Source organism: Sus scrofa, chromosome 15 (genome assembly GCF_000003025.6).
Source record: "Sus scrofa isolate TJ Tabasco breed Duroc chromosome 15, Sscrofa11.1, whole genome shotgun sequence".
In the NCBI taxonomy this organism is placed as follows: Eukaryota; Metazoa; Chordata; class Mammalia; order Artiodactyla; family Suidae; genus Sus; species Sus scrofa.
Genome location: NC_010457.5, coordinates 112,935,234 through 112,956,670, shown reverse-complemented (window position 1 = coordinate 112,956,670; position 21,437 = coordinate 112,935,234). Strand labels below are relative to the sequence as shown.

At 37.3% G+C, this 21,437-nt stretch overlaps 1 protein-coding gene across 1 annotated transcript in view; it reads left to right on the top strand.

Moving 5' to 3' along the window:
- ACADL (acyl-CoA dehydrogenase, long chain) overlaps positions 1-21,040 on the top strand; it is a 33,751-nt gene extending 12,711 nt beyond the window's left edge. Inside the window, 6 exon segments of the mRNA NM_213897.1 lie at positions 1,159-1,323; positions 1,996-2,097; positions 3,757-3,870; positions 12,199-12,326; positions 14,650-14,736; positions 20,537-21,040. Of these exon segments, the coding sequence (NP_999062.1) occupies positions 1,159-1,323; positions 1,996-2,097; positions 3,757-3,870; positions 12,199-12,326; positions 14,650-14,736; positions 20,537-20,630 (690 nt within the window). The 3' untranslated portion in view covers positions 20,631-21,040.

Here is a 21,437-nt window from a genome sequence, read left to right as displayed (position 1 = left end):
TTTTTTGGTCTGTGCCCATGGCACGTGAAAGTTCCCAGGCCAGGGACTCACCTGAGCCACTGCAGTTACAATGCCGGTTCCTTAACCCACTGTGCCACAAGGTAACTCCACTACCTGTTTTTTTTTTTTTTTAAGTATATTTAAGTGCTAACTATGATATATAATCAATTAACTGTACACAAAAGGCTTATTTTGACAGAAGGATAGGTTATTTGGTCAAAAGTGAAATGGGAACCACATTCTCCCATAACTCCAGCTGTCTAAACAGGCCCAGTCTGTTCAACCATGGAAGTGGTTGAGATGATCCTGGAAGGATACAGAATGAGAATTAATACTTGCTTTGTGCATATTTTTTCCTGAATAAATATTATCTGATAAACTTATTTAGTTTGTGGTTTTTATCCCTCCTTAAGTAATGTCTTCCTTATTTAGGCCATTTGGAAAGAAGTAGGCCAACCATCATGAAATAGAAACCTATGCCTTTTCAAAAACTGATAAATTTGAAAGTACAAATACTTTAATAGTATAGTGCCATTTAGAGCAGATTCTTTTTTCTTTTTCTTTCAATTTTTAGGGCTCCCTGTGTGGCATATGGAAGTTCCCAGACTAGAGGTTGAATTGGAGCTGTAGTCGCCAGCCTATGCTACAGCCACAGCAACATGGGTTCCGAGCCACATCTGTGACCTACACCACAGCTCACAGCAGCACCAGATCCTTAACCCACCGAGTAAGGCCAGAGGTTGAACTGTGTCCTCATGGATACTAGTCAGGTTCGTTACTACTAGTCAGGTTCGTTCCTCAATGGAACTCCAGATTCTTTTTTATCTGAAGCTTCTTTCTAAAGTATAGTTTATCATCTTTATAGACAATTTTGTTTTCACTGGAAAATAACAATAATTTGTTAATTATTGTTACTTATTAATAGTGGAAAGACAGTGTATAGGGTTCATTCTTTGAAGTACAGAATAATTTTCCCCATACTCTTTAATGATCTCATGTATGAATAATTAACACTGCAGATAATTCAAATAGAGTACAGAGAGGGTATAAAGCACGTTTTGTCTGATTTAGTCTTCTTGAGTATTCTTTCCCCTGGTCATGACTTACACATGGACCTGAGTTATTATGGAGCATCACAGCATCCTTGGGGTTTTGCAGGTATTCATCACTAATGGGTGGCTAAGTGATGTTGTGATTGTAGTGGCTGTTACAAATCGTGAAGCTCGCTCTCCTGCCCATGGCATTAGCCTTTTTCTGGTGGAAAATGGAATGAAAGGATTTGTTAAGGGGCGAAAGCTACATAAAATAGGACTAAAAGCTCAGGTAAGCCATAATATAAATTTGTATTTATAATATAATTTACAATATAAATTGTTTGTAAATATAATTCATATTTATTATTTATTAATAAATTGAGTCTACTCATTACGTTTCCTGTATAGAATTACATATAGCACAATCGTACCTTCCTTCCTATGCTGGATTCTTAAAATATGCTTTTCAGTAATGATAGTGGTATTTCATTGTTTATGCAACTGTGGTCAGCAATGGAAGTGAATCAGTGTTTTGAAAATCTGCTTTAGAAGTGGCAACATTAACTGCATGCTAATAGACCCTCTAGTTATGAAATGGATGAAAAAAATATGAAATAAGAACAGAAAATATTTTTTCTACTATTTGGTAATTTTTTCATTACCAAAAAGAAAAGCATGTTTTATTTGATAGGCATTAGAAATCCTTAATCCTCAATACCTTCAGAACTGGGCAGTATTAGAGCTAGAATGATAATGTATTGCAGTGGGAAAGTCACTTTTGGAATCAGTGGGAAATGGGTTTGAATCCCTGGTTTACCACTTACTAGTTGTGTTCATTAACCGCTCCAACTTGGTTTTCAGTTTTGTTTTATTTTGTTTTTAATGGAAATAATATTAGTCTCATCAGGTTATTGGGAGCTTTAAATGAGATGATCCTGTACTCAACTGTATGCTCTCTTAGGATACTGCAGAGTTATTCTTTGAAGATGTACGGTTGCCAGCGAGTGCCCTACTTGGAGAAGAGAATAAAGGCTTCTATTACCTCATGCAAGAGCTTCCCCAGGTCAAAAGTATTATAAAGTCTGTCTTTTGATTAGATAATAGACTGGAATAGAATAATATAGAGCTATATAAATCATGCATGCAAAATTTGTGATATATATAAATTTTGTAGGCTGGACATGTGATTAACTGAACTCTAGGATATCCAATCAAAGTGAGTCAGGAATGTAAGTTTTTCAGTTCTTTGATTGCTTCTTGGAATGATTTTAGCATCTTAACTGTAAGTCAAGAATTTTTAGCTCTTCGTAAGGAAATATCAGCCAAAACATTTGACAGGGTTTTTTAATTTGTTTTGTTTTATGATAATAACTGTGAATCAAAAGAGAAAGTTTTTGAGTTCAAATTGAAAAGTTTTAGCCACAAAGGGTCAGCCTCTTGTTTTTGAAGTATGGTTGCTGAGTGATTATTAGGCCTCGCATGCCAGCATAAGAAGGTGTCCTGTCAGGTGACAGCAACAGCACGGACTAAACATGAAATTGGGCAGGGGGATCAAAGATTGTTGTGGCCAGTGCTTGGGTTGGAAAAGAATTTCCAGCCTCAGAACAAAGTGAAGAGAAAGTTTATTGAGACAAGAAGTGTTGCTGGCATGGCAGGCTGACTCCCGATGATCAGGGAGAGCCTGCAGAGAGTGATTCTTTGTCTTTTCTTTTTAGCCTGAACAAAGGAGTAAGGAGTGGTCTTACAGTATGTTTGCTAATTGGTCGGGTGTGTATAGTCTTATGGTACCTTTGCTTGTTGGTTGGGGACCTGTACTTTCCTATAGGGTCAGGGAGAGGAGCAGGCCAAATATGGGGCAGGAACAGAGTAGGCCAAGTTTCTCAGAAGGTGCTCAAGAACTGTCTAACAGTTGCAGTAAGATGGGAGGGGAGATAAGGGTCTGGTAATTTTTATCTCGGCAACATTGACATCCTGAGACTCTCTGAGTTTATTTTGAGTTTATCTTGTTAGAGAGGATTGGAGTACCACTGGAAATAGAATATGAAAATCACCAACAAGATGAAATTAAACTGACTATGGATACTTTGTAATAATTTAACATAAATGTTAGGACATGTGGTATGCCGAGATCAGTAAGTAAAAATCAACAACTTTGCCATTTTTTTCTCATTGATGCATAAAGAGGAGAGGAAAATAAATTACTTACATATCTATATATAGTAAAGGCAGTCATTGATTAAAATAAATGATTTCATTTAAAGAGATTATAAATGTGTCAAAATATTCTTAGAAATCTTGGGAGTCTTTTAAAGACTTAAGAAATAAGTTAATCTTTAAGTAGGAGTTTTATAGCGATTATACATGTGATTTATTATCATTGAAATTGTGAAAATCAGAGTCCCTATTGTGACACAGCAGAAATGAATCTAACTAGCATCCATGAGGAGGCAGATTCCATTCCTGGCCTCACTCAGTGGGTTAAGGATCTGGTGTTGCGGTGAGCTGTGGTGTAGATCACAGACACAACTCGGATCCCCCATGGCTGTGTCTGTGGTGTAGGCTGGCAGCTGTAGCTCCCATTCAAACCCTAGCCTGAGAACTTCCATGTGCTGCGAATGTGGCCCTAAAAAGCAAATAAATAAATAAATAAATATTTTTTTAAATTGTGGAAATCACTTGTGTACTTAGAATAACACTCCTGAATCTAATTTTGGGGTTATAGGAAAGGCTACTGATTGCTGAGTTGGCAGTTTCAGCCAGTGAATTCATGTTTGAAGAAACTAGGAACTACGTTAAACAAAGAAAAGCTTTTGGAAAGACAGTGGCACATATACAGGTAAGCTTGTTGTTATGGTTTGGTATTCCATAGAATCACTTTACTTATCTGCAATGGTCTAGTCTAAACTTGAATATGGAGTAATTTTCACATAGGTGATGTCAGCTGGAAAAAATGTGCATAACTTAAAAGTTGAGGAAGTTCCTTGATGCCTAGCGGGTTAAGGCTCCTGCACATTCTCACTGCTGTGGTTCTAGTTGCTGCTGTGCAGCGTAGGTTCAATCCCTGGCACAGGAATTCCCACATACTTTCTGTGTGGCAAAAAAGAAAAAAATATACAAAAAAAAAAAACAAAACAAGAAAGAACCTGAAATAAATGTTGCAACTCTCATTTTCAATAAATAAATACATTAAATACATAAATAAATAAGTTGAGAGCTATGTTTTATTTAATGGACAAAACTGAGGGCTTAAGCCCAGAAGACAACCACTTAGACAGCTCTGAGGAATTTTGTGACTAAGTAAGGAAAGAGCCAAGATATACAGGAGTTTTGCAACAAAAACTAGGTAGTCAGAGCATCAAAAGATTACTGTTAATAAAGAAAACCAGACTTCTCAACTTAATTAATTTAGTGCTTTTTTCTATATGGGAAGATGAAAGAGTCTGGGCTCATTGTGGCTCAGTGTTAAACCTGACTAGTATCCATGAGGATGGGGGTTCGATCCCTGGCCTTGCTCAGTAGGTTAAGAATCTGGTGTTGCTGTAGCTGTGGTGTAGGTTGCAGACTCGGCTCAGATCCCATGTTGCTGTGGCTGTGGTATAGGCTGGCAGCTACAGCTCCCATTCAACCCCTAGCCTGGGAACTTCCATATGTCATGGGTGCAGCCCTAAAAAGACAAGAAAGAAAGAAATAGTTCCTTTGATATATGCACCTTAACAGTATCCTGCTTTTCTCTATCCTGAACCACCTTGAGGTGCACAGTTGGGAGTGGCTGCAGTGGCTGCTGGCTTGATGGCCACAATATCCTTTGTTTACCAATATGGCAGGTGACATTTTTTTTTTATCCACAGGGACATTAGAATCCATGGAAGTGGATGAGATCAGTGAGGGAGAGAGTAGAGAGTAAGACAAAAGAAATCCTAGATCGGAGTCTTCCTGCAGGAGAAATGAGAAGATTTTAAGGTAGAATGGGAAAGGAAGAGACTCCGAGGATAACTAAGAATGAACAGCTAGAAGGGAGAAAGCAAACTATGCAAGTATTTTTGCAGAAGCCAGGAGAAAAGAGGATTTCACATAGATGGGAGCTACTTAGAAGGAAAATAAGATGAAGGTCAAGGAGTGCCCACTGGGCATAATGATATGTAGGCTATTTTGTAAGAGCCATTGATGGGCTGGTATGGTGCCAGACCAGAGTGACTAGAGGAGTAAATGGCAAGTGTTACTGAAACTCAGCCTCTGTCCACCTGTGCTGAATAGAAACTCAGAGTTGTGGGTGAAGGAGAAAAAATAGCTTTATTGCTGTGCCAGGCAAAGAAGGGTCACAGCAGCCTGATGCCCTAAAGACGGTGCCTCCCTTGGTAGAGAACAGGAGGTGGTTTTTTACTTTGGAGAGTAGAAGGTAGGGCCACAGATAAGGATCAGGGTAGGTGCAAGCTTGCATTGTTTTTCAAAGCTGGTGTTCAGTGGTCCCAGGACTGGTTCTGGTGGTCCTTCTTTCTGGAATGAAAAATGCTTCATTAACATCTTCCATTTTTGGAGTTCCCGTCGTGGCTCAGTGGTTAACGAATCCAACTAGGAACCATGATGTTGCGGGTTTGATCCCTAGCCTCATTCAGTGGGTTAAGGATCTGGTGATGCCGTGAGCTGTGGTGTGTAGGTCACAGACTTAGCTTGGATCTGGCATTGCTGTGGCTCTGGCGTAGGCTGGCGGCTACAGCTCTGATTAGACCCCTAGCCTGGGAACCTCCATATGTCACGGGTATGGCCCTAAAAAGACAAAACGAAAAAAGCAAAAAAAAAAAAAATTTATTTTCTTTAGCTTACTTTATTGTAAATACTTATGGTATATAATAATAATCAACCACTTATGTTATTGGAAAGGCTTCTGATCAACAGTAGGCTATTAGTAATTAAGTTTTGGGGAAGTCAAAAGTTATAACCTAATTTGGTTTTTTTGGCTGTGCCCGGCCATACAGAAATTTCCAGGTCAGGGACTGAAACTGTACCACAGCTGCAGCCTGAGCCACAGCAGTGACCACAGCAGATCCTTCCCCACTGTGCCACCAGGGAAATCCTATACTCCAGTTTTTGAACTGTACAGGTGGCAGCACCTCCAAACCCCACATTGTTCAAGAGTTAACTTTATTATTATTCCCTTATATAATATAAAAAAGACTCCATTTTGTTCCAGTAAAGGGAGTCTTTTTTTTCTTTCTTTCTTTCTTTTTTTTTTTTTTATCAGCTTCTTCTCTCACTCAGCCTGATCTGAACTTAAACTCTATGTCATTTTGGGAAGTATTTACTACCTATCTATATGTTCATCAAGTTAACTTTCTCCATTCTTTTTTTTTTTTTTTTTTTTACTTTTTAGGGCCACACTCCCAGCACATATGGAGGTTCCCAGGCTAGAGGTTGAATCAGAACTACAGATGCTGGCCTATACCACAGCCACATCAATGCAAGATCTGAGTCTGTGACCTCTGCCACAGCTCATGGCAACGCCAGATCCTTAACCCACTGAACAAGGCCCAGGATCGAACCTGCAACCTCATGGTTCCTAGTTGGATTGGTTTCTGCTGCACCACAATGGGAACTCCAACTTTTTCCATTCTGAAAAAAAAAACTTTCCATCGTAACTTTCTTACTAATTTAGCAGATCTAAAAACAGTTGTTCTGAATCTATAAAAATGAGGCACACACTTAATCAAAGAAACATGTTTAAAAACAGTGTGACTTGATGAGCCTAAATTGTGCTTTCCTTAAGAGAGGGAAACAAGGATGTTTTCCTTTCATTTATGTATCACTGATGTCTACATATTCCTAGTTTTCAATGACTGCCTTCTTCCCCCATCCATTTAGAAAGGTCAGGGAGTAGGGTACAAAGCGACTGGGATGGGAAGAGGTATTCAGTGCCCTGGAGGCCAGTGTCGTGAATGCCCTGTGTTCAGAGACAGCTTTGAATAACAACTCATTGCCTTACTCCAAAGGTCGATAGTCTCCCTTGGAGAAAGACTGACTGACATGATTTGTTTCACTGAGCAAATATGTATTGTTTGCCCTCTAGAAAGGTTGTGTACTCAAATGTAATTTGGTAGGTATGACTCTGGAGCTACACACTGTAGGTTCCTAGCAACGTGAAGAAAGTTATACCACTTGATACACTCTGTGACTTTCCCAACCATAGCCAAATTGTAATTAGTATGCTTTGCTTCTCAAATCTAACCACCAACACTTTCACATCAAAAATGTTAAGGTGCAAGAGGACCAGCAGTGTCTTGGGAGCACTGGGATGCAAGTTGGATCCTTGGCCCTTCGTTGCCACAGCTCTGGCGTAGGTCGCAACTGTGGCTTGGATCTGACCCCTGGCCCAGGAACTCCATATGCTAAAAATGGCTAAAAAATAAAAAAAAAAAAGTTTATTAAAATGCACATGGCCTTACCCCTACCCTGGCAACTATAAAAAGCGAACCAAATAGACACATTTTCGGTCCCCTTGGAAATCTACACCTCCTATGTTTATGAACTTCATATTAAATTATACAAAGATGACTACGCTATTACCCAGTTTGGCTTTAAAGTTTAGAACTTTAAAGACAAAAAAAGGGGTGGGGGGAGTTCCTGCTGTGGCTCAGTGGTAATGAACCTGACTAGTATCCATAAGATGTGGGTTGGATCCTTGGCCTCTCAGTGGGTTAAGGATGCAGTGTTGCTGTGAGCTGTGGTGTAGGCCAGCAGATGCAACTCCAATTAGACCCCTGACCTGGGAACTTCCATATGCCGCAGGTGCCACCCTAAAAAGACTAAAACAAAAACAAAACCCTTCAGAAGTTTAAATGTGATTTGACATTTAACCATGAAGAAAATAGGAAATTGGTATACTATTTTCCCATAGGAAAAAAAGTTTCTTCTAAAATATTTATTTATTTAACAATATATGTATGTATGTATTTTGAAAGCAAAAAAAAAAAAAAAATCTTTTTAATCCTTCCTTTTCAAAACAAGTATTTTATCGTTGCCTTCTTTCAAAAGTAGTTTACTTTAAATTCACTAGGTGGCAGTAGCACTCTGCTTCCACAAGCGTGTATAGTATTGGTAGGAGCAGTATTCTAAGTAAAAGTGTAGTTCTGAGATTTCTGAGGTATTCTAATCTTGTTTTATATGAATAAGTATCTCTGAATAATATTTTCACATCAGTCTAGATGTGTATTCGGAGAAGATGAGTGACCAGTACATGCTTGCACCTTCTATTCTAGAGCTGGGTGTACAACGGTTTCAGTATTACATTGAAATAGAATGGGTTCCCATTGTGGCTCAGCGGGTTAAGAACCTGACTAATATCCCTGAGGATGTGGGTTCAATTCCTGGCCTCGCTCAGTGGGTTAAGGATCCGGCATTTCCCTGACCTGTGGTGTAGGTTGCCGATGCAGCTCAGATCCTGGGTTGATGTGGCCGTGGCATAGGTGGGCAGCTGTAGCTCCAATTTGACCCCTAGGCTGGGAACTTCCATATGCTGTGGGTGTGGCCCTAAAAAAATCAAATTAAATTAAAATATAAGACTTTTAAAAGTTGTATTATACTTGGCTAAACATCATTTTTATGACCATATAACTGCCTCATTTCCTTTCTCTTTGTTATTCTTGAATTTTGAACATTTTGAGGCTTTCTGACCACTTGGATACATTTCACAAAATTTATTTTCTTTGTAGAATGGAGACCTACCATACTTAAGTTGTAGTAGTTACAGGATTTTTCATTTCATCTCATCCATATGCTCCATAGTTGATATCAAGTCTTACGATTTTCTATGGATTGTACAATATGACAGTAAAATTCGGATATTAAATAATGCTGTGCTAAATGGATTACCTCTTTTTTTCCTTCACAACTCCATGTAATAAATATTATATTTATCCTTCTTTTCAGATAAGGATATTGAGGCATGAAGAGGTTAAGTAACATGCCCAAGATGACAAAAGTGTTCTAACTCTGGAACCTACACTCTTAACCCATTCACTAGTTTTACTACTCAGAAATCTAAAGTAGATAGATTTTTTTCTTTCTCCATCTCTTTCACCCATGGACAATGAAATGAAAATTCAGTGCAAGCTTTGGTTATTGTCTATGTGGTATGTGCTCTTGATTCTAAAGGCACAAAGTATTAGAAAAAAAATGGGAGAGGTAAAAAAAATAACACTTCTTCCTTACCTTTCTCCAAAAAAGGAATATACAGTTCTTAGACCTTGAACGTGAGGTTAATTAACTATAAAATTAGGTAGCAAACCTAAGTTGTTATATTTATACCTGAGTCATAATGTATTAGAGTTCATCTCATGGTGCTTTTTAAGTGGAATTCTGGGCTCAATAACTTCTACGAGGTGTCTTCCAATTCCATAATTCTATGATTCTAAGAACTGTGTTTCAGAACTCTGAAGGAGATTCTATTGGATCCACTTTAGGGGAATTTTTTTTTTTAATAAAATGCTACCTGCGTATTATCAATAAGCTACTATTAATGAATATTAAATAATTTCTCTGTGTATGTTGATTATTCCCAGAAAGTGCCTTACAATTATTAGCTACCATTCATTAGGGAATAATTTCTAAAAGTATGATGCAGTCAGTGTCTGCAGTGAAGAGCAAAGACCAAATCTGTTTGGTTAACACCCACCTCATTACCCAGAGTATGTGAATATTTAATCTTTTTATCCCCCTGAGAGTAATATATGCACTCTTGAAGGCATTAATTCCTTCAGACTTGTGGGCTTCACTGAATGCACTAAAGCAAGAATTCTAAATGAGCCCATCCTGGTCTGAAATTTAACTTTAGCTTCTAGAAACTCCTGGCCTTTCCATAGAAATAGCTCTTCTATGAGATATTTGGACTTAGAGGTCTTGATTCTCTCGTATTGTAAATAGTGCATAAATTCGCAAATATACCATCATGGGGTAGGGAAGTGTGTGCAAAAGTATCTTGAGACTTGTCAGATTCCTCCTTATTTTCCAAATGAAGTGTCATAGATAATGTCATTGACCTAAACCAAGAGTAAGCTAAAACCCTCCGTTCCAGGGATTTTTGTAGTATATATATATACTTATTATTTTGTTAGAAGGGTATTTATTATTAGGGTATACCCTTATTATTAGAAGGGTATTTCCCCACTTTTTCATTTCTTATTGCATCTTTAGTTTTTTTTGCCTTTTTTTTTTTGCTTTTTAGGGCTGCATCCACGGTATATGAGGTTCCCAGGCCAGGGGTCCAATTGGAGCTACATCAGATCCAAGCCATATCTGCAATCTATACCACAGGTCACGGCAATGCTGGATACTTAACCCACTGAGCAAGGCCAGGGATCGAACCCGCAACCTCATGGTTCCTAGTCACATTTGTTTCTGCTGTGCCATGATGGGAACTCCAGCATCTTTAGATTTTTCTGCAAGTAAGCTTGGATGTGTGCGATGGTAGTGGGAAACTTGGTGCTGATTGAAGGGTAGATTTTGTATAATTAAATATAAACGAATAGAAAGAGAGATGGAAAAATTAAGGGAAAGTATGAGAGAAGAAGAAAGTTTTGCTGTAACCTGGCAAGTTCTGAATTAGAGGCCAGGATACACAAAGTGGAGAAGTGTGGTGCCAGCTTTCCCTCAGCTTGGTTTTAGAATCATTCGATACCAGTCACATTGTCTGTTTCTAGAACAGGATGGAGTAAATGCGAGGGAAAGGCAGTCATTGGGTTTTTCATCAGCACAGTAGTTACATATATGAGGAGTCTGTCCCCCAGAGCTCCTTCTCCAGCTGAAATACCCTGATCTTGCCTGGTATTGGGTCTTACCATACTCCTTTTCTACTCTTTTTCCAGAAGTGGAAAGTACACACAATACGTCCACCACAGTGATGCTTTGCAGGGTTTGGTTTTGCGTTTTGAAATTGCTGTAACTAGGAGTAAAGACAAAGCCAACGCGCGCCTCTTACCTGGTTCCTGAAGCCTTTCTGAGTACACAGTCATCGCTTTGTATTTTACATTTACCTAGGTGGGATGCATTTATAATTTCTAGTTTGAGTTTCACTGTGTCAGCTTTGTCACTGACTTCCGTGCCTTTTATTAATCACAGTGAAGGTTTCACTCATAAATTCCAAGCAAAACTCTGTTTCTGTCTGAATTGCCACAAGAAAGACAGAGTCAGCTGACCAGAGCTGAGCTGCAAGCCTGAGATAACTGGAATGGGGTGTATTTGGGAGATTACCCAGAGTGGAAAGCCAGTAGTGTTTCAAATCCAAGAGTTGGTGCCAAAGAGACCAGATGCAAACTCAAAATTCAGGGTGTGAGAGCCAAGAGTCAGGAATGCAAGAACATTTGAGGTTAGAGCCATCGAGAACAATTGAGGCAGATCTGGATAGAATGATTTTCAAGAATACTATTGGTTGTCTATGGCCAGAAGGAGGTGGTATGTAGGTAAGTTAGCATTGACCATCCCACACCATTCAGTTCAAATTAGAGACTGTGCAAGCTATGGAGAGAGATGAGAGGAAGGAAGAGTGGGGAAATGTGGAAGAGCTTAGGGGGCCTAGACTTGGATGTCTTGAGTGTTAGGATTCTGTTATTCTGTTGCATTCTGTAGATCTAGATTAAATACTTTGTGATATAAAATAATAATTCTAAGAAACATTTTTAATGTTGTCCCTCTAGCTTGTTACATTATTACTTTACTCCAAGATAAGTAGAACAGAGAAATGTGTATACTTGATTTCATTAATAGCAAAAAATTGTTCGTGGATTTAAATTCCAGAGAAAAATAGGTCTTTTCAACAGGTGTACCTGAAGGACTGTACCACAAGGTGGTGCTCACCCATTTAAGTCATGCTGATTTTCAAAAAGTTTCCTTAGTGGTCTAAATTTTTTAACCTAAAACATGAGATGTTATTTAGATATTTCTCTATTTTGCATCTTTTCTTTCAGTTCAAGTTTTCTTAGAAACAAAATATAGTGGGTTTTTAACTTAAAGCTATCTGGTTAACATTCCTCTTTTTTGGAGGAAAAAAAAACCCCAGCAATTCCACTTTTGTTTTGCTTTAAAGATCTTTTATTACATAATTCTTGATATGATAAGTCACTTAAAATATGCTTTTCTCCTATGTTCATCTTTTCCTTTCATTTCCTTTAAACTCAAGACGGTGCAGCATAAGCTAGCAGAATTAAAAACACACATTTGTGTAACCAGAGCTTTTGTGGACAGCTGTCTCCAGCTGCATGAAACGAAACGTCTGGAGTCTGCCGCTGCTTCCATGGCAAAATATTGGTATGCATGCTATAGTAATTAAAATGTGGTGTTTGCACAGGCTGTTATGGAATTCTTCCAGCTTGAAACTCAGCCTTGAGGGTCTTAAAGAAGAAGGCAGAGTAAATGAAAACAATCAGTAAGAACCAGCTTTTTAAAAAATACTGAAAGGTCCCACCAAGCCTATTTATAAAGTGCTGAAACTTACTCAAGTCATTTTTTTAACTTTTGGTTTGTTATTGAAAATAAAATATTAAGAGACTAAAGTAGGATGACTGATTATGTCATCCAATAAATGGTTTAATTTCAAATTATCTGTAGAGTGGCAGTATAGCGAGATCAAAAAAGAACAGTAATACTTACAGTCCTGAGAGTCCCAATTCTTTTATTAAATAATCGTAATTAAATTTAATTCTTTCTGGGCCAATATTTTGATACTTATGAAATGAGTAGATTTGAAAAGATTTTTCGTTTGAGATGTTTTCCAGGAGTTCCCATCCTGGCTCATCAGAAATGAATCTGACTAGTATCCCTGAGGTCACAGGTTTGATCCCTGGCCTCACTCAGTTGGTTAAAGCTGTGGTGTAGGTCACAGATGCGGCTCAGAGCCCATGATGCTGTGGCTTTAGGCTGGCAGCTACAACTCCTAGCCTGGGAACCTCCATATGCCTTGGGTGCGGCCCTAGGAAGGCGCCCCCCGCCCAAAAAAATGTTTTCCAGATCTGAGAAAAATTTATGAAGAGTTGACTATCCAATCAAAAGTTGTCCATTTCTATTAAGTAAAAGGAAAAAAGTGTTCTATAGAACAATTTTTATTTGTATTAAAGGTGACTAGCAGTGATAGTAAAGATGAGTTAATTGAAAAAAGACCCCTGTAAGGCTTTTGTGTATTTTAGATGCAAGAACATAGTTTAAATCAGATCCTGGAAGTGGGTTTCGTTTCCTCTGTTTTAAAAACAAACATTCTCACATCTCATTAGTCCAAAAATAACTTAGAAAAAATTCCTGTCATTATTCATTAACTTTTGTTCAGTTCAATTAGAGGTAGAATGGGGAAATATGCAGAATAGGACTTTATGTAATGATTCCAAAATAATTAAGCTGCCAGGTTGAAACTTACACTTTAGGGGGAGACATTTTATATTTGCATTTACAGTGATTTTCTTTGACTAGTGGGAAGAAGTATAAAAAAAATTTAGTTAAGATATTTTTGGAAAAAGAGATATTTTGATAGCTGTAGGCCTTATTGTTCTTTGAAAATACCAAGTTTGTAGACATATTGGTATTTCACATTAGACCAGAGGAAGCAACTAGTTATACCCAGTACATTTTTCATTAAAATACTTGCCAAATACAAAATTTATAGAATTCCAAATATTATTGACCCCTGAGTCTTGTCTGTCAATCATTATATTGTTACTGTATTTCTCAGGAACATCCTGACCTGTCCTATGGCTTGAGTTTAAAACTATTTTACATAGGATAAAGTGTCTGTGCTCACTTTTGCTTTATATTTACCACTGTTGAAAAGTTAGTTGGAAAGATTTTGAACTAACCTGTACTTTATGTTGAGATGAATAAAATTTCTGTCAGTTATTATATGGATTTTTAACAATAGTTAAAATTATAATAAGATCAGAAAATAATATTTCTCAAGCACCTCATATATATATATGTGTATATATGTATACATGCATACTTGAGAAATAATAAATAATCAAATAATATTTAATAAGATTCCTGTATGATAGTATATACTTTAATAGTGGACTATCCTCTTAGGCTTTCAATTTTACTTTCAGTTTATTTCTGAAAACCCTAAAAAAATATTTTTTCACAGGCACTAAAATTCAGAATTGTAACCTTTGGGTAGGAAGTGACATATTTGAAGAAAAAAAAAACATACTACACAAGGCAAAAGATAACAAATGGCTGTATCATTATACAGTTAACTTAGCTCATATAGATAATCTAAATAAATTAGACCAAATTCAAGTTTTTACCTTTGCAGACTTAAAGTAACCAAAACCTAATAAATAGTTTAAGCTTTCTACATTTTGTTTCTAGACTTAACAAAAAACCCAGTCAGAAATATAGTTGATGAAGAAAGTATTTGCTATGTGTAAATTCTCCTAAGATTTATTTTACATGTAGTTTATATCAATCTTCTCTGGTGGACTAACATGCCTAATTTTAATTGTTCAGTAAACGTATGCATTTAAACAGTCATAAATAGTTCGATAAATGTATGCGTTTAAAATCATAATTTGTTTCCTGATTGTAAAGTGCTGCATGAAAATTCATTTCAGATGTTCCTTTTCTGCCTTTTATCTTGGCCATCTAGGGCATCTGAGTTACAAAACAGCGTGGCTTATGACTGTGTGCAGCTGCACGGAGGTTGGGGATACATGTGGGAGTACCCCATTGCCAGGTGAGTATGCCTGTTTTGTTACACTGCTGAATGGTGTGAAGACAAGGGGAATTTCTTTAACTGTCCTTTGCACATTGAGTAAGGCGAGGAGGTGCAAAACCTTGCATTTTTCAACTGACTATGGAATGTTTTTAAGTGGGTAGACCAGCTTCATGTGATCAGCTCACCACTAGGATTTTATTTTGTTTAAAAAAAGTGAAGATAAGGAGTTCCCATTGTGGGTCAGTGGTAGTGATCACAACTAGTATCCGTGAGGATGTGGGTTTGATCCCTGGCCCCGCTCAGTGGGTTATGGATCCAGCATTGTTGTGAGCTGTGGTGTAGGTCAAAGACATGGCTAGGATCTGATGTTGCGGTGGCTGTGGTGTAAGCTGGCAGCTGCAGCTCTGATTCGACCCCTAGCCTGGAACTTCCATATGCCATGAGTACAGCCCTAAAAAATGACCAAAAAAAGTGAAGATAAACTTTGGCCTACAATATTCAAACACCTTCTTCCATTTATCTTAGATACATGTGTTTTTGATTGCAACAGGACAGAGTCCTAAAAATAGCATTGCTATGGGAGTTCCTGTTGTGGCTTAGGGGTAACAAACCCAACTAGTATCCACAAGGATGCAGTTTCAATCCGTGGCCTTAGTGGGTTAAGGATCTGGCATTTCCATGAGCTGTGGTGTAGGTCACAGATGTGGCTAGAATCTGGCTTTGCTATCGCTGTGGTGTAGGCCAGGAGCTGCAGCTCCAATTCGACCCCTAGCCTGGGAACTTCCACCTGGTGTGACTGCAGCCCTAAAAAGAAAAAAAAGGAAAAAAAAGTAGCATTGCTAGTTCAAAAGTATGCATATTTTAATGCATTTCAGATCATTTCCTCCAGTTTGTAGCAACTTAAACAAAAGTCTGACAATGACTTCTCCTAAGCTGCAAGTGTTATTGCCTTTTAAACTTTGTGCTAATCTAATGGGTAATAAATATGTTATTATTCTTCCTTTAATTTGCATTGACTATCAATTGTTTTGGTTTGGTTTTGGTTTTATTTTACTGTGGCGAAAACATTTAACTTGAGATCTACCCTCTTCACAAAATTATAAGTGTACCATACAGTATTGTTAACTCTAGGTACAATGTTTACAGCAGATCTCTGGAAATTATTCATCTTACATAACTGAAACTTTGTGTTCATTGATTAGTAACTCCTCCCCCCCCCCCGCCCCCTTAGCTCCTGGCACCCACTATTCCTCTTTAAGCCTATGAATCTGAGTATTTTAGGTTCTTCATATAGGTGGACTCATGTAGTATTTGTCCTGCTATGACTGGCTTATTTTACTCAGCAGAATGTCCTCAAGGTTCATGTAGGTTATGACATATTATAGAATTTTCTTCCATTGCAGGCTGAATAGTATCCCATTGCTTGTTATACTACAGTTTCATTATCCATTCATCTGTCCATGACATATGGGTTGTTTCCACATCTTGGTTATTGTTAACAATCCTGCAGACAAAATGTGAGCACTAGTATCAGTTGAAGTCTTATTTTTTTTTTCCTTTGGTCTTTTTAGGGCTGTATCCGTAGCATATGAAAGTGCCCAGGCTAGGGGTTGAATTGGAGCTACAGCTGCCTGCCTATGCCACAGCCACAGCAATGCAGGATCCAAGCCGCATCTGTGAGCTGCACCACAGCTCATGGCAACACCAGATCCCCAACCCACTGGGCGAGGCCAAGGATTGAACCTGCATCCTCATGGATACTAGGCAGATTCTTAACCCCCTGAGCTACAATGGGAACTCCCTCAGTTGGAAGTGTCGAATTAAATTCTTTTGAATAAATACCTAGAAGTGGGACTTCTGGATCATGTGACAGTTCTGTTTAGTTTTTTGAGGAACTTCCATTCTGTTTTTTTTTTAGCAGCTACCATGCATCACTTATACATTCCCTCCAACAGTGTGCCAGTATTGCAATTTCTCCACATCCTCGACAATACTTATCTTTTGTATGTTTTTTGGTTAATAGCTATCCCAAAAGGTGTGAGATGATATCTCATTGTGGTTTTGATTTGTATTTCCCTGGTGATTAGTGACTGAGCCTTGTTTTCATATACCTATTGGTTGTCTGTATGTCTCTTAAATCAGAAAAAAAGTAGGCATAACAGAAAAATTAACCTGCGTATGAAAATGACCTAAGTTGTCCTATCTTAAATTTTTTATTATTTATTTTTCTCTAAAAACACATCAGGAGTTCCTTGGTGGCTCAGCACATTCAGGATCTGGCATGGTCACTGCTGTGGCTCTGATTTGATCTCTGGCCTGGGAACTTCTGCATGCCTCGGGTGCAGCCAAAAAAAAAAAAGAAAAAGAAAAAGAAAAGAAAAGAAAAAAGAAATAGAAACAAAAGTATTATTTTTTTCTAAGTGGAATATACATTTCCTACAAATTAAAATAAACTAAATACAGCTTTTTTGTTATATTACATGTGAGTTTGTCAACAGGCAGCAAGCATCCTCTTCCATATTTCTTCCTCCATCTCTATAATTTCTTCTTTCCCTCTTCCTGTGGTCTTTCGCTTCAATTGTCTCCCCTTGGCATTTCTCCTCAGCATTCTAGAAAATACATGTTTCCTTCTATTTGGCAATATTTTCAGTTTATAAAATTATCCTGAGGAAGTTTTTGCTACATAGAGAGAACATTAATTTATTTCTGGATCTGAGAATGAGAGTGCTCTGGGCTTCTAAAAACTTCTTATACTTTTAATCTAAATACAGAGTATCTAGAGGGAAAAATTTTCAAACCAGTATTTAAATTTACTTTCATATTCATCCTTTTGGCAAGCATAATTGTAAACTTTGATATGTTTATAGTGACTTAATGAGGAAAATAAACACCTTACTCTCAAGGTCTGTTAAGAACCGAAGCTCCAGCATAGATATAATTTACTAATTTTCTGTGGCCACTGAACAGGTCAGAAAGCTTTAATCTCGGGGCAGATGTAATTTATAATTTTTTATAAAAGCCCAGCAACACGTAGGGTTTTTTTCCCTTCCTTTGGAATGTAAGCATGAAGTAGGTAAATGATTTCCTTTTCTTTATCAATCCTTGGACTTAGATTTTGGTATATCCTTTCAGAACTACTTCAAGCAGGCCTGAGTCAAAAGCAGATTTTTTTTTTCTTTATATGAAATGAGAAAAAAACACTGAGTTACACTATCACAGATTAAATCATTGCTGGCATTTTTCCTGTGTGTTTTCATGGTTTATTCACAGTGTTAATCCATCTTATTTACAATGCTAAGAAAGTAAAATAATAATGAACATTTATGTTTTTCTACTTTGTGCTATTATAACTGCTGCTGGGAATGTAGACAAATAGTGGCTCAGTGCTTGTCTAGTTATGGTTTAGTTTCTAAGAAAAGCACATTAGATGAAAAGGAGTCAGCCATCTACATGGTCCAAGATTAGAATGGAGCCTAAGTCCTGGTCTCTGTGTTCTCAGAGGCAGTTCCTTCAGGTCAGCGGCAAGCAAAAATTGTAGCTTGATGGCTTATTTAAAACCTCTAGTTTCAATTTGAGAGGCTTATATTGCCTTTCAGAAATCATAAGTCCCTTTTTGGCCAGTTTGTTAGTTTGAAGAGTATATGAACTTTTAAACTAGACTGCTTGGAGTTCCCATTGTGGCTCAGCAGTAACGAACCCGATTGGTATCCATGAGGACGTGGGTTCAATCCCTGGCCTCATTCAGTGGGTTAAGGATCCGGCATTGCCATGAGCTGTGGTGTAGGTGGCAGATGCACTTGGATCCCGCATTGCTGTGGCTATGGTGTAGGCTGGCAGCTGTAGCTCCCATTCGACCCCTAGTCTGAGTACTAACTTATGCCACGGATAAGGCCCTAAAAATAAAAAATAAATGAATAAATTAGACTGCTATTTTTCTCCCCAAAGACATAGGGAGGGAACTTTTCATAACATAATGTGCGAGTAGTAGATAATATCAAAAAAGCTAATTAGTTATATTAGATGGTATCTGTATGAAGTGTACAGACTGTGATGTGATAGAAAAAAATCATTCTGTGTTTTTTATATCCTCAGATTAAGCTTTATTTTGTGTGTGTCTGTGTGTGTTGCTGAGTCTTGGCTTCACAGAGTTACTGAGTTTGCTTTTTTGTTTTGTTTTATTTGTTTAAAAATAACTAGTCTTAAGCATATGAGTTTATTTCAGTTTACTCATTAGGCTTGGACTATGAGAAGTGAGGATTTCTCACTTTTAGATTTTGCCAGTTCAAGACTTGTCTGTGTTGCTGGGAAAAGCAGCCTGAGATACAGAGCTTTATCATTGTGTGGTTAAACATTCCTTCTGCTGCTTTCTCTGTTAATTTTAGTTGATGACTGAGTTTAATTAGTAACCTATAAAAATATCTGCTGGTCTCTGTCAAAGTTCCATTGGAACTTTTTTAATGTGAAAAAAAAAAAAATAGGCCCAACCTCATCCAAAAAGTTCTAAAAGCATTGAGATTGCTGAAGGCGGCTGAAATGCCAGGTAGATTCTCTAAATGGAAGTGCTAGATTTTGTGGGCAAAAATGGAATCCTTTCAAAAGAAAAAATATATTTGAAAACGCACATCTCTAGATTTCAAGTTTCATCAGAAAGTAGGTATTGAGACACAAAAATTCCCTTGTAACACAATAAATCAAATCAATGAATATTTGCTGAGTACTGACTGTTTGCAAGGTACTGTGATGAATATGGACAAGGATAAGTCCAGAACTGGTCTTGTTCCTAGAGAGCTGGCATATTTAATTTGTCCCCAAAATTAAATTTTTAAAAATCCAGATTTAATGCTTGAAAAAAATGCCTTTGAATTGTCTTCTAGTAAAGTCCAAAGCTCAGTAACTAATCCTGCATGCCTGGGCCAATGAAAATATTGAGATATAATAATAATAATAATAATAATAAAGATACTTGCCAAAGTAGCAGGATACCAACATTTTTCAGTCCAAGCTGCCAATGATCTGTTATGTGACCATTAAAGAGCAACCATTACTTAGTATATGTATTTATTAACTTTTCTGCACCTCAGTTCTTTTATCTGAAAAACAATAATAATATTTATTTTTCCCAATCCCAGAGTAGAGGGGATAAAATGAGATAAGAAAAGGTAAGAACAGCTATATAGTATATGGTTGCTGTTATCACTACCAAAAATGAATTCCTTTTTGGTTTTTTATGGCAGTATATTCAGCTACTGAGTATTTTAACTTCATACGTTACTGGGATGACAATTAATCATTCCCCAAAAGTAAGTTACTTGTTAACTTTGTGAAGTAATATTTCCTGAAGCATCAGTTTCTGCTCCCGGTAGCAGCAGTAGTGATGGAATCTAAAGGATGTTAGAAACTATGACTGCACTTTCTTTCTCTCTTTTGTTTTTTATAAAACCAGTAGATTTCAATTTTGGAGGCGCACATTAAAAGTAACAAAATGTCAAGACATTCCATGCACTTCTAAATCTAAAATGGCCCCGTTGGGAATGTTATTATGTATACTGAATTTTATAAAACTAAATCAAAAGAAACATACTTATGTTATTTTGAATTTGTAGGCTCTTCAAGCAAACTAAAACAGAGCTATACAGATGATCAGTATCTTAACAATTTTATAATTTTACCAATCTAGGATGAATAGCATACTGAAAAAAAAAGTAATTTATGAAGAACTTTTATTGTTTGGATGTCATTTAAAATAATATTTACCTGGTTAGACAATTATTTCTAATAATTTTTGTTTATGCATTCATCCATCTTCTTATTTATACAGAGCTTATGTGGATGCCCGAGTTCAGCCAATCTATGGTGGTACCAATGAAATAATGAAGGAGCTGATTGCAAGAGAGATCGTCCATGACAAGTAGACATCTGCCCACATCCTGGAATCCTATTACAACTAATCTGGGTTTAGATCTACTTAAGCTAAAATACAACCTGGAAAGGGAGGGAACACTAAACATGTTTTTATATGCTCTTGCTATGGAGAAAGAAATCAAATATAGATAAAAGATGAACACAGTGGAACAAGAAATCTTTGCATCCAAAGATTCTAAAATTTTCTAATATTAAGGTTTAACTTTTAATTTTTTTACATCTAAAAGGCAAAGATTTTCTGATGAAGCCTAGTCCTTCATTTTCCCCTAAAGTTCTAAAAGCATGTAATGCTTAGATCTTTAAAATTGAGACAGAAATAATTTTGTTCTTATACTGTAACATCATTAATATTTACAACACATTCTCTTTGAAAGGTAAAAATAAATATAATTCATAATGCAAAATAACTTTAGTTTTCTTTTGTTCCAAATTTCACAGAACTGTGGTTTTTTCCACCCCACCCGAAGCCTGTTTTTAAGCAATGGAACAGTTTTTTCAAACCAAAGCTTATGCAGAGTCCTTGTGAAATCCTGATGTATGAAGAGCTGTTCTGGTTAAGGCAGGAAGTCTTCCTACCTTACAGCCCTGGAACCCCTGGTACTCAGCTAAGCATTTACCTAACCCTGACTGGAGAGTGTCATTGCTGCTCTCAACTACAGACGTGGGGTTTCAACAGATTTCCATCCCAGTTTAATACTAGGAGAACACAGAATAATCCATCACCCTTTAGTTTCAAGATATTGGGGAGTTCCCGTCATGGCCCAGGATCTGACTAGGAACCATGGGGTGCAGGTTCG